General features: G+C 43.2%; 1 protein-coding gene across 3 annotated transcripts in view; it reads right to left on the bottom strand.

The window, feature by feature from the left end:
- Nucleotides 1-301: 301 nt before the first annotated feature.
- Nucleotides 302-14,106, bottom strand: part of SNX30 (sorting nexin family member 30) — a 142,433-nt gene continuing 128,628 nt past the window's right edge. For all 3 annotated transcript variants that reach the window (XM_049895648.1, XM_049895650.1, XM_049895651.1), the window contains 2 exons: nucleotides 10,389-10,541; nucleotides 302-6,457 (listed from right to left, as the gene is read on the bottom strand). In XM_049895648.1, the coding sequence (XP_049751605.1) occupies nucleotides 6,398-6,457; nucleotides 10,389-10,541 (213 nt within the window). In that variant the 3' untranslated portion in view covers nucleotides 302-6,397. The remainder of the gene's footprint in view (nucleotides 6,458-10,388; nucleotides 10,542-14,106) is intronic.

Here is a 14,106-nt window from a genome sequence, read left to right as displayed (position 1 = left end):
TTGGAAATGAGTAATAGTGATTGTCACAAAACATGGGGAATGTAATGAACGCCACTGAATTACATGCAACAATGGTTGAAATGTTTTGTTACATATATTTCACCACAATAAAACAATTTCTTACATTTAATTATATTTTCTCCTGTTGCTCTGTATATCCTGATTCCTGCAAACTGCTTTCTCTTTAGAGATGATAACAGGGAGGAAAAAAAAAAAAAAGGCAAGCATATTTTTACTGAGAGATACAAATGAGAACATGACTCAAGATAAAGAAAGCATCTTTTATAGGTTTATTGGTCCATTTAAGTTAATTGAGGTAAAGAAACTCTTTAAAATTTATAAGCTAATAGTTTATCAAGCAATACAAACCTTTTTTTTTCTTACCTCAAAGTGTAATACTAATCCCATAGTAAACAGATTTTTTTTTTTAATACACAGATACATGAAAAAAAAAAAAAGTGGACAAAACCTTGTGCCAGCATAAAAAATTCAACAAAAAGTTTTTTTTTTTTACAGTCTCTGGGTTTCATAATAAAGGAAAAAGGTGACATTCTTTTTTAAAGTTTGGTACCTTCATGAAACAAAGACTTCGCAAATAAATCACTTTCTCATCTACACACACTCTCTCAAGCACGTTTTTGTTTTCACAGCTTTTGTTTTGGCTTAATGGCAGCATGTATAAGCAAGAACACACTTACACAGAGGACTTTATAGATACCTCGGAAGGTTTTTTCTTTTTAAATTTTAAACATAAAGAATGATTTTTTAAAAAATAAGAAATACAGTCCATAATTTGGATTAGGCCCAAGCACAAGTTTTTCTCTTCTTTGACAGTTAAAATACAAGTTAGAAAGTTTGCTGGCAGTTTTCTTCATGGGAATTTATCAGATCTACCTCATCCTTCAACGCGTTCCCCACTCACAAGAGACCGAGGGAACAGGCACGCAGAAGTACAATGGACGAGGCCAAAACCTCGAGGGTGTCTTGCGAGGCCAGTGCTGATGGTTGAGATGCTGGTTTGTTACTTGATGGAGGCCCAGCTGACGGTAACACAAGCATTGCTTTACGCACTGACTCACATTTTTGTTTGCAATCTACTTTCCTCTCTCCCCGTTTCCAAACTGAGGAAAAGAGATTCTTTTTCCCTCCCTCTCTCTCTGTATCATTTGCTGACTGAAGGGCTGGTCTGAGACTATGAACAAGCCTGTCAAACATGGGTGCTGAGAGGTATTACCTGCTCTGACATAGTCCACAGACAGCCAGGGATCACCTGGTGACAGGGTGGCTGGTGTTGCTGGGAGAGGCGCATGTGCAATATCCATCACTGGTTTTAGTAGGAAAAGCTCTGCCGAAGTGGACTACATTATATGAGTCCATATGTTTTATATTTTTGGCATTTCCACCTAGGGTGCATTCCTATCCAAAGCATACTGCTTTGGGTGTCCCCTCTTCCCCTAGCTGAGTCTTAAAAAGTTGTTCTATAAATCTATAGATTTCTTTGTATCTATATGATTTGCTGTTGCTAATACCGTATCCTCTACACTTAAAAGTGTGCCAAAAAGGCATTAAGTTAGTCTTTACATACTTTAAAACAAAAAGAGGTTTTGTGGTCCCTGTGTTTCCTCACATTATCAAAAAAAATATCATTTGGCAATAGGAATACTTAACTTTGTCCTCCAAAAAGGCAGCCCTAGTTATGAACCTTGTTTCTTAACAGGACTTAGGACTGGCTGTATCTATAGTATTTAAGTTGAACAACTGATTAAATTTCCAAAACTCTACCCAGAATTTAAAAACTACTAGTTGAAGAATAAGGCATATTAGTAGATGTTGACAAATTTCTCAAAAAGTAGAGTTCGACTTTTAACAGTCTGTGGCATTTTTACAATTCTGGATTTGCTGATTTTCAAGTGGTAAATACAAGAATGTTTATATATGAGACAAATATCTCATTGGTTTGCTAAAGTTCTTTTGTCAAAGCACTTATTTACAGACCATCTACTGTAGTAAGACTATCAGGATTACAGGTTCTCCCGCGACATAAGAAAGGGGTAGACAGTCATACCCAGAGTGCGTTTCAAACACATATGATTACGAAAGAACAGTCAACCCACCCCGCAAATGACTCCCTTCCCAGTTCTAATGCAGACAGTCCCTGTACGCTGTGTGCAACTCTGGGGAGGACCAGCAAAAGCAAAACAAATGGTGACAATCTGTTGGGTGTGTTGGTAAGAAATCAGGCTCCTAGTTTACTCACTGAATTAAAAAACCACAAGAAAGAGAACAACTCTAACACACCCGGCTCAATTCTTAAATTTGGCCCAGGCAATGACATTTTCCTCAGATTTACTGGTAAATGCCACCTGCCATCTGAAGAGAGAAAAGGTAAGTGAGGGGGCACGTCCAATCTGTTATTATCTTAAAGACTTTTGAAAACAAGGAGGCCAACTCCAATTCCCAACATAATTTTGTAAATGAGGACAGCCACAACAATTTCACTCCAGCGTATAATTATATTACGCAGTTTCCACAGGCTCTTAAGTAGGCGTCTGGGAAGGCAGGGTCTGGGGTTGGTGTGCTGTGCCCTGCCCTGACTACAAGCAGCCCATCTTCTGAGAGGATGCGCCTTTTAGGGCAGTCAGCAACCCTATCTAACCAAAGTATGCTCTTGTAAAAAAAAAAATGCTCTTGTACTACCCTAAAAATTCCAAACCCCAAGCAGTTGGGGCCAACACAGGCCTAGGAGGTTGCTCTTGACCTCACCCTCCTTCCTCTCTCACCAGCTCAGAACGGAGTGCATGAGAATGACTATTCTGCAATCCAATGATCCGCATCAGAACAGAGCCAGGCGCCTGTGATTTCAATGCCATCAATGGCAGGAACAAGTCACACAAGCTCTGGGTGTTCCTTGGGCCAGGACCTTTCCAGGCTAGAAACTCCCCTTGCAGACTGCCATATGGCCATCATGCCCTCCTCTAAGGAAGCTTCCTATTGTCCGATCACTAGAGGTAGCCTCACAGGAAATGAGCAGCCGGTGTGCACGTCATTTCCTCATCTGGAGTGGCAACTAAGAAAATGCTGCAACACATTCAGTTCAACATCTAGAATACACTCTGGGTGTGGCTGAAATCTGGCATGAAAGCAAACTTGTCATACATTCACCACGGTGCCCAGAGTTATGCTGTTTTTTTGTTTTCAGCTAAGGAAAGGTGCCTGGTGAGTTCCACAAGCAGCATGGTGAGATACTGAGACAATCACCTCCATAATCGCACTTACCTAAGTTACCTGGGATCGTTATTAATGCCTTATTAAAGGATAAACCCAACCCCAAACCTGGCTGTGTAGTACGTTCCCTCCTCATTTAGATGCAGTGGTTCCTTGCTTTGGGCACAGCAACCTAGAATCTTCTTATAGACCCACCACATTGACAAGGAACAGCAGAGTCCTTCGTAACTGCTACAAATCCCTCTCTTAAACATCACTTGCATCTTTAAAACCTGCTCTGTTTCCAGAAATTCCCTCTTCTGCCTTCGCCTGGATTTTTAATCTGTGGTGAATGAAACCTTTCACTTCCCTGACCCAGTGCAGTTGCCAGTGGCAATATTCCACTCCTCAGCAATCTCCTCAAGTCTCAAAAACCTGTCTGTCTGTCTGCGCTCAAGCACAAAACTCCTGGAAAATAAATATAAGAGAGGAGTTGGTGATCTCAGGACCACGACTTTGTGGAGCTAAGGATGGGGTAAAAAAACTCCACAAGGCAGTCTTTGGCACAGACGTCTCCGCGTTACACTTCATAAAAGGAATCATATTTGTTTGTGCTGACCAAGATGAAGAGGCGAATACTTAGGACTGCTGACCCTCAGGGGCCCAAGAGAGCTGTGGGGGTGCAAAGAGCTGGAAAGCCTCCTTCCCTGTCTACTGTCTCCTTCCTTTAGGGCTAGCCTCCTCACCTCACTGAGGCCAGCCTGAAGAAAGGGACAAGTGTCCCTTCTCTGGAAAGACCATTTCTCCAAGGAAGTCAGTAACATGCTCTAGATTTCACAGCTCTGGTGTCAATGGCATACCTGGGGGACAACAGGTTTGCCTTGTTTCAGCTCCTTCTCTGTCTCAAAGCACAAGAATACCACATGGGGCCCCAAACAAACAGAAGACAAAACCCCAAGGTGCTTGAGTCCCTTCAGTTCCCTGCCTCAAATAATGAGAGAGGCGTGGCTGTGTACCCCACTGCCTCCCCCACAACTCCTCCCAGCGAGGAACTAGATGATTTTTTTTTTTGGAAGGGCTGCCTTCTTTCCCAAGTAACCATTACATAGAAATGTTCCTGGGCTTTGGCAACTAGCAGGTAGTCAGATTCTAGTTTTTAGTCTTTCCAGAATTCTTTCTAAGTGTTCATTACACTGGACAACATTTTTAAAGCACACATTCCACAAGGCAAAGCTTCAGACATCTCCAAAGGTGAGCATTTGCTGCTGGGCCGGTCTGGTGTCTTCTGCCAATCCTCAATAGATCATGCACAATGATTCTACCAGCAAACTGTCAGGCTGACCCGGACACCCATATCCACATCAACAGGATGGGTTTAGAGGTAGAATGAAACACCAAATCACCACTAGGGGTAGATGAATTGTTCCAGTGAATCATTTCTAAGTGTGCCAAACTGCAAATTCACATCAGAGGATTTTAGGATGGCATGAATGAGGTCTAACAGCACAGGCAAGTACCAAGAGATATGAAATTTATCATTTCAACTGGGACTTCTCAAACATGATGAAGCAGAACCAAAGTGTTCTGGGTCGTCCAACTGCTGCCCCAACAGCATCCCAGTGTGGCTGATACAAGGTCAACTCTGCAGTCAGAAGGGGAATCGAGCGACTTCAACACGCTGCGTGTTGACCGGTATGTGCACATCACCTTGTGTATGAAGCAGCATCTCAGCACAGCTGTTTCATTTAGGAAAAAAAGAATATTACTGTTTATCTGAGGCTCAGATTTATAATTTTTCTAGGGATGAGCCACAGATGAAATAGAACAAACATGACATACGGAGCTTCCTTTCAGGAGAAAAAAAAAAAGAGTTGGAAGATAGGACCTTTTTGTCTGTTTGTTTTATGTTGATTTGAAAAGTCAACCTGGTAATAGTTTGAAGTGAAAACTTTAGACACAACCAGGAGTCTCCAGGAATTTGGCTGCAAATTGAGGAGATTTTAGCCGAGCTAGTTTTTTTTTTTAGAAGCAAAGAGTTCCCTGTTATACATGTCATCTTAGAGGCTTGTCCAGGTACTGACTTTTCTTCCTGACTAGGAAATATTAAGGGTTAAAGCACTTCATGAACAACATTCACATTTAGTTTATAATTTAGACTGTGTCATAACAATACAACATCCCAGTCTCTCACCAAAAACTTGCCCATTCAGTGGACATAGTGGGAAATATTAAAGTAGGTATTTTGGGTGAGATAAAGGCAAACTGCACAAAGTAGACACTGGTGGTGGCTTGGAATATCTACTAATATCAATGATCGGGGAACTACTCTGACTTCAAGACAACAGACACCCCCTAACAGGTCTAAACCCTGCTCTGATGACATTTAACAAGCAAAACATTTAAGGACTTCACAGAAAAAGATGCACCTTTTTTTTTTCCATTTTACATAAAGACAGTTTCCGATCTACTGCATTCTAGTGTCAGAAACAAGTTCAGGGAGCTGTCCCCTAAGCTATCCGATGTGTCACATAAGGATAAGGATGCTGGTTTGCTTGCTCAAGCGTGGACACATACAGACACTGGGCTGATTTAAGTCATGAACCAGAAACAATAAACAAGTGCCACTCATCATAAGCAGGTAGCAGGCCACACTCACGGCGACAGGCCACTGTACAATAAGGACTTTCCATGGAGGTGCCAATACCTCCTTCTAGGCTGAGACAAGTCAGTGCCCACTGAGGCCAATTCCAGAGCCATCGTGTACCCCTGGGAAGCAACAGCTTGCCCTGTATACATGCTTCCCTCACGTCCTTGAAAAACAGGATCTGGATTTTCTCCTACAATGGCAACTCAGCTGTCCCAAAAGAAAACTGTAATGAGATGTCAGAATGTCAACTGAGGGTTGTCCTGTCCCTCAGTTTCAAATCTTCTTAGTGTTCCATTTAATAGGTTCCTTCATAACATGGAGGTATGCTGCTTTTGCTGAGATGACTGTAGCCTCAGAGACTTCAGTAAGGAATAAATACTAATTAAAAACAGCTGTGGGACAAGGGCGGAAAAGGGATGAAATGCACACAGGAGAGAGATTTCTGTGGTTGTTTTCCCAATGCCACCTCTCTGGCACTGTAGGGGTGTTCCGGTACGGGCAGCCAGGCCCTGCGTAGACAGAAGAGTCTCTGTCCCAAGAAGGAACTTATTTAGCCTCTTGTTTCTCCTGCAGAAGTGGAATAATCGACTCCCACGCAGTGAGGCACTGAAATGACAACACACACACACAGTATCAGCATCAAGTTTCAGATTTGGGGGTCGGCTTCTTAACTCTGCTCTGATCTATAATCTCATTACCAGTCTTGCTGGGTCACCTTTTTCTAAAGATGCCTACATGCATTATCTATAACTATTATAAACAGGGGAGGTAACAGGTGTTTGTTTTGAACGCATCACCCCTACCTCTTAAATGTAAATGCAAGGCTTAAATGTATTCATGTTAGTCCATAAAGCGCCTTCGTATCCAGTGAGTGGAAAGGTATCCATTAGAAGGAATTCTTTCCCTTCAAAAAGCAGAAAAGAGAGCAGGCAGAAGCCCTGGATTAGCCCGCATAGATTCTCAGCCTGGATAGTGGCTCTAAACCAAGTATGGGTAGTGCTTGTGTAAGAATGTAAATCATAATTGGAATGGGCCAGCCACCTGACTTTACACCAACCTCAGATTTGCCTGTCTGGGTTACTTCTGGATCTCCCAAAAGGGAGAATGGGGAAAGGGGCCCAATATTTATTGACTTTTACTATGTCCCAAACACTTCTAGGTATTCTACATTCATTATCACGAGTCCTTACAACACTAGGAGATGGAATTATTATTATTTATTACACACCCCCATTTAATAGAGAGGGAAAAGGAGATTCAGAGAGGTTAAGTAAATTGCCCAAGACACACAGTAAGTGGCACAGCTCATTATTCCAAAATTGATATTATTTCTACTATACTGATCTGCATTCATTCCAGGTGTTGTAAAAGACAGAGTTCTGCATTCTTCTCCAAAAGCCCCTTGCTTGGCAGAAAATACCCTCCCTTTGAGTGCTCTCTCATAAAGGGAAGAACAAGAGAACCTCACTAGGCCTTTCTTAGAAGAGAAGTCCAGGGATGAAGGAGGACTTTGTACTGAGTCATTTGGGGAGGAGTCCTGAGGAGGAGGAAAGACTGGTATTCTACGGTAAAGTCAGAAAAGGGAGTGGTGAAATCACTCCCTGCTTCCTTCCTTGGTGACTAAGCTTGGAGAAGCATCTAGACTTGAAACCCTGCTCTATATAAGGAAGCCCAGGGAGCCTCAAGGAGCTTGCTTTCAGTGAGGGACCCAGTATGGGGTCTGCAGCATTCCAAGTCCCACTCTTTCCCTAGGCTGCCATCTTGGATCTGGAAAGGTCCTTCTACATCAGCAACAAGGAAGCAAGGCCACGTAGGTTTTCTTTTCAGTCCCCAAATGTATCAAGCTCTTTCTTACCTCAGGGCCCTCACATATGTCATTTCCTTTGCCTGGAATATTTGTTTCCCAAATTTTTGTCTCTGAAACTCAGACTAAATATTATTTCCTCACATGGGCTTTTCCTGCCCACTCCACCTGTTCCCTTCTACCCTAATCTGAATTTTACCCCTATTATTCTCTTCTAAGGAGTTCTAAGTGGCACAAATGGTAACCACTCAACTACTAGCCAAAAGGTTGGTAGTTCGAACCCACCCAGAGGTGCCTCAGAAGACAGCTCTGTGATCTGGTTCTGAAAGGTCAGAGCCTTGAACACCCCATGCAGCAGTTCTATTCTGACACAAATGGGGTCCCCATGAGTTGGAATTGACTCTATGGTAACTAACAACAACAACATTTTTGCCCAGTTTCCTGTTCTTTTCCTTCACAGCACTTATCTCACTGTGAAGTTGTGGGATTCTTTGATTAATGTGTGCCCTCCACTAGACTGAAGTTTCCATAAGGGCATGGGTCCTGCTATTTTGTTTATCAATGTATACCCAGTAACTCATGACTCACAGCGACCCTATAGGACAGAGTAGAGCTGCCCCATAGAGTTTCCAAGGAGCGCCTGGCAGATTCAAACTGCCGACCTTTTGGTTAGCAGCCGTAGCACTTAAGTCAGAATTGACTCGATGGCATTGGGTTTTTTTTTTTGGTTACCCAGTAACTCACATGCAGTAAATACACAAGAAGTATTTGCTAAATGAATGTGGGAGCCAAGACTAGGCCCCAAGACCATGACCCTGTTTGTGGCATAGTGGGAAGGCTACCAAGCACGAACATAAGTCCTAGGTTCAAGTCCTCGGAACATGGCCTTAGGACTGCTGGAATTAATCACCAAGAGGAGCGATGGAGACATCTGATGGAATCAGCTTTGGAGCTGCGGGAAGGCCACTGAACAATGGAGGGAAGGGGAAGTGGTCAGAGAAGGAAGTAACACTTACAGAGTTCCTACTGTGTGCCAGGTATGCTCCAGGTACTCACACATGCATTATTTCATGGCTTCTTCACAACTGCACAGTGCAGAAGGAGCACTCTCATTTTACAGATGAGGAAACAGAGGTGCAGAGAGGCACCTTGCCTAAGGGCACGGTCAGGAGAGGAACCAGGACTGTTCCCAAGGCTGTGTGACGCCGTACTCCACAATGACAGTGTAGGGAAGCAGCAACCATTCAGGTGTGTGGATGTGGCAGACCCGAGTTTCAATCCCAATTCAGTCACTCATGAGCTGTGTGACCTTGGGCAGAGTTTTCAAATCTTCCTGAGCCTCCATTTCTTCAGCTTTAAATTGAGAATCATAAAGCCCATTTGATGGTGTTGTGGTGAGGGTTAAGTTTAATGAGGTGACATACGAAAAATCCAGCCTGGTTTCATCCCAGATACACAGCAGGAGCTCCATCAAAACTGTGCTGAGTAAGGGTTATGCCATCTTTCGTTTTTCCCTCTAACACAGTCCTTCCCCAAGATCTGGTAAGTCATGGCTATCCCATTGACTATTTCCTTACCCTACCCCCTGCCAAATGAACTAGAAAAAATGGACAGCGGTCAGAACCATCAGAGCTTTCAGAGATAGATTCTTCTAGCTTGGAATGAGGACCTGTTTTAGAGATGTGGTGGGAGCAGTTAGTCAACACTTGTTCACTATGCTAGGAGGCTGTGTGTTTCCAATAGCTTGATTTCAAATCTATGTTACTTGTAGAACTGTGATTGGTCTAGTCCTCACCTATAACTTTAAGTTTTTAAGAAATACCAGGATTCATTAGCAGAAATGATCTAGAATTGGATATATTAGAAGTAAACTTTGATTGAAAAGACTAAGTTGGAGTTTGATGAAAGATATCCATGTACAAGTGTGTGTGTTGGGGTGCTTAATCTGAGGGCCATAGTTAAAGGTGATCATGAATAAAGCTGTTTTTAATAGAATCACTTTCTTTTGTAATCCCATATACCTTTATTTTAGACATTTAAAAATCAGTATTCTGGTAAGGAGAGTCCCCAGGTGGTACCAAGTTAATACACTCAGCTGCTAACTAAAAGGCTAGAGGTTCGAGCAACAGGTACCTTGGAATAAAGGACTGGTGAACTACTTCCAAAAAAATCAGCCATTGAAAACCCGAGGAGCACAGCTCTACTCTGACATACATGGGGTTGCCATGAGTTTGAGCTGACTTGATGGCAACTGGCATGGTTTTTGGTATTCTGATAAGGGGTTTACAGGCTTCAACCAAAGGGGTCCACGATACAATGGAAGTTAAGAACTCCTGTTCATAGAACCCAAGAGAGCTTAAAGTAACCCTGAAGCCTCCATTCACTGGCAGCATCCCTGCAATGAATGTATGACTGACCCTGTGAAGCAGCTAGCTGCTGGGATCAAAGATCACGGAAGATAAAAGTGCTACTGTTCTCAGGAGCACGTGCAAGTGAAACCCAAGTGAGTGGGGGCTGCAGGGGTAACTCTGCTTCCAGACTCAGCACTATGTCTAGCACAGCTGAGCAAGAGCGTGCTGGGGGAGCAAAGATGAAACAGATAAAATAAGAGAAGGAGATGGGACTGAGAGGGCCCCTGCTTTCGAGTTTCAGACGGGCTCTCACAAAAGGCTCTGGCCATTAAAAGTGCTTCCTTAATGAGAGGACTGTGGTCTTGTGGGGCTCACTTGTTACCTTTTCATAATATTGGATGTTCTTGTCAGCCATTCCCATGAGCAGCTGGCGGAAGTCCTGCCTCTTGTTGTTCTGCCACCTCTCCATGTCAGCTTTCAGGTCAGCATTGAAACACTCCATCCGATCCTGACATTTCTCAACGTCTGCTGGCACCTGGAAAGGGGAAGCATACACAGGTACTTTGAGGGAGGCATATATGGGTGCTTTATATGTGTAGCTGGTATCTCATGCCTTGAGCTCCTCTGCTCACACATTTGTAAAAGGCCAAAGTACCACATGAAAATGCCATCAACACACTTTATCCTCTGTATGCATTTATTTGAAGGAAGAACCTTGGATTTTCAGGTCTAAGAAGGAGTTCTTCTGAAAGGGACCATCCTGGCTCAAATCTTCACATCCATCTAAGCACAACAGAAATTCCTGGGAGAAACACCTTGGTTCACAAACATGAAGAAGAAACACTGTAATTCAAAGAGTCATATGTTTTTTGTTCCTTTTAGGATACACATCTGTATAGGCTTTGCAAATATACAGTAGTATTTGATACTGCTCTGCTACTCTCCTGTGTCCCATATTAGAACTAGGGAAGAAGTAGATTTTCCTCCTCCATGTGGAAATATGAACTACTCTATCACTTGTGAAGTTTGATAATGGCTCTCCTCATTAATCAGAAAGTTAACTGCAGTAAGACCACTGGCCAGCTTCCTCCTCTTAACACATTACAAATAAACTGGAGATTTATTTATGTACCTCCAGATAGCAAATAATAAAAAATGGAAAATTAGATAAGTCTTGGGGAAATGGCAAGAAAATTTATGCATGGCAAAAAATCTGAAATACAAAGAAAAAAGTATAGCAGACTATTTCATTTTTCTTAAAGAGTTTTAGAAGACTTTTTCAAAACGGAACTGTCACTTGATTTCACAACTTTTCACTTGCTTTAGTGAGTTTTATCCATCGCACACAGCCAGAGACAGCCTCGTGGTTACGCTGGTCCCCAAAGAACAAAGCCAGCTTCTCTCCTAACACACATGCTCCACTGGCCCTAATGTTGGCCAAGGGGTCAGCATGCCCAAAGCTGGGTCAAATGCCCACTTGCCAAATGCTTCCCAACAACAAATGAGTCCTTGCGTGTTTTTTGTCCTGGGACCTATGACTCCATGTGTCTCCAAGCTCTGGGTCAATCTCCACCAACCAGGGAAGTTTTGTACACAAACCTTACAGGTGAGGAGCCAACCCAGAAACACCAATAATGATGAGGCCAAGCCTGAGGGAGCCAGACGCCTTCAGGGCTTTCAGAAGTGCTGATGATACTTGGCCATCTACCACACAGAACATTCAGAGATGGCTGCAGTACACGGGAGCGAGGACAAGTGAAGCAGTTTAGGCAATGGGATTCCAGTGAGCCTGGCATGGGAGATGAAGATGTTTTGGAGAGAAAGATGTAACTAGGTACCCTGGGCAACATTAAAAAAAAGGTGGGGGGGGGGGTGGGACTTTTTGTTTTCTAAGATGGGAAAAGAAGCCTTCTTCAAAGCACTTAAGCTTCTGGAACAGAGGGGGAGAAAAAAAAAGACACTGACATTTTCCTTTGATATCACGACTAAAACCACTTTTGCCGCCTTCTGTTGGTTCACCCATTACTACTGGCCACTTCAGGGAAAACAGAAATAAAGACAAGAGTGCCCTGCCTCTCTAGAATCATTCCCCTGAAAGCGCCCAGTGAGTCTGCCTCGACGGACACCCAGTGAGTCGCAGATGGCCTCACCTCCTACAGGCACAACCCAGCTCCCGTATCTCCCTCCTATCCATTGCTCATTTTAATATCTGGATAAAAGGTCCTAGCAACTTCCTGATTGGTTAACAACACTACTGCTGTGAGGGGGCTAATTGGAGGGCCGATGACAGAACCACACTGAGGCACAATGAGAAGAGTGAGGCTGGGGTCTCTGATTCAAACCAAAACACTAAACCCGTTGCCATCAAGTTGATTCTGACTCATAGTGACCCTACAGAACAGAGCAGAACTGCCCCCATGTGGTTTCCAAGGCGTGGCTGGTGGATCTGAACTGCCAACCTTTTTGGTTAGCAGTTAAGCTCTTAACCACTGTGCCACCAGGACTCCCTGACTCAAAGGGGCTCTTAATTATCTAGGATAGATTCCTGGGCTCTGTTCTGGGATGGGAAAACCTGGTTGACCCACAAAAATTAGGACTCAAAAATGACAGCGCTGGATTTTGTTTGAGCCTCTATTTAGGAAATATTTAGCTTATCATTTTGACAACACTCTATGCCTGGCACTAAGGAATACAAAAGTGCTTAAGCCTTAATAGACAAATCTTATCTCTAGGAGCTTACAGCCTAGTTTGAGAAGAAGAAAATGAACGTACCCAGATGATAACATGAGGTGTTAAAAGTGCTTTCATTTTGCTCTGAGAGCCTGGGATAGGAGCATAGTGAGGAGGAGTTGGAAAATGTGTCAAACTTGGGTGAAGGATCAGGCTTCCCTGAGGAAACAGCAGAGAGGCAACTCTTTAAAGATGACAGACATGGGACATATGGCAATGGGGAAGAGGGCACTCTAAGGCAACAGTACCTGCAGGCGACAGAGGTGAGAATAGCTCCCAAGGCCATAGGGCACACAAGAGCAGATGGACAGAACTCCAGCTGGTGAGATGGCGGTCAGAATGTGGAGGGACAAGAAAGAAGCCTGGGACTCCCTCTGAAGGCCAGGATTTCTGAGGCCCATTAAATCCATGCCCTTTTGGGAAATATGAAAGCTGCATGCTTCTATCTGTACCAGAGAGTTCTAGAGTCAGGCCTCTATAGTTTGAATACCACAATTACCACTTACTAGATTTGTGACTTTGGGTCTCTCTATCCTTCAGCTTCTTTTTCTGGTGAATAATACTATTCTATTTTATAAGGTGGTTATAAGGTTAAATGAGGTAATGTGTATAAAGCACTTGGTGCCTGATATACGCTAGGGGTTCAAAAAATATTAGCTCATATTGGTATAGAAATTGTAAATCATCACTCACAAAAGACCTACAGGGTCACTATGAGTTGGCATCCAGTTGACAACAGTATGTTTTGGATTCACAAAGGATAATCTATTATTTGCATAGCTCCTCAAGTCTAGAATATTTTATTGAGCTTTACTCTTGGTATTACAAAAGAGCTTTTTTCCCCAAATATAAAATATTTTCATATTATTAATTAAATATGTTTTTAAACTTCATGCCACCCTTCACCCACTCTACTCCACCCTGAGATTTCAATACAGATCAGAGATGAGACAATACTAAACTGTACTATAATGATACTGCCCTGGGCACCCTGGAACCAAGGTGGTAACTGTGACACCAGAAGGGAGAGGATTGGTTACCAATCTGGTAGAGACAGATTTGGCAACCAACTACACGTGGGAAATAAGCTATCAGGAGTCAGAGAACCGCCTGAAGTTTCTAGTTTGGGTGGCAAGATTGGCATTAGTGCCACCATAGGGCTCAAGATAAAGGACAGGTCTACAGACACTGATCTGGGCATTAGCCAGATAAAAGAAGCTGCAGCCATGCAGCAAGGGGATGAGGGTAAACTCAAGGAAAGGTTACACTTTTACAGTTAATGAAGGAGTCAGCAAAGGTCACTAAGAAAGACAGCACAGAAGTAGGAGGTGAATTAGAGAGAGCAGAGCCAGAGATGCCCAGGGATGAGA

Source organism: Elephas maximus, chromosome 9 (assembly GCF_024166365.1).
Source record: "Elephas maximus indicus isolate mEleMax1 chromosome 9, mEleMax1 primary haplotype, whole genome shotgun sequence".
Lineage (NCBI taxonomy): Eukaryota > Metazoa > Chordata > Mammalia > Proboscidea > Elephantidae > Elephas > Elephas maximus.
Note: the sequence above shows the minus strand (reverse complement) of the source record. Positions and strands in the feature narration are given on the sequence as shown.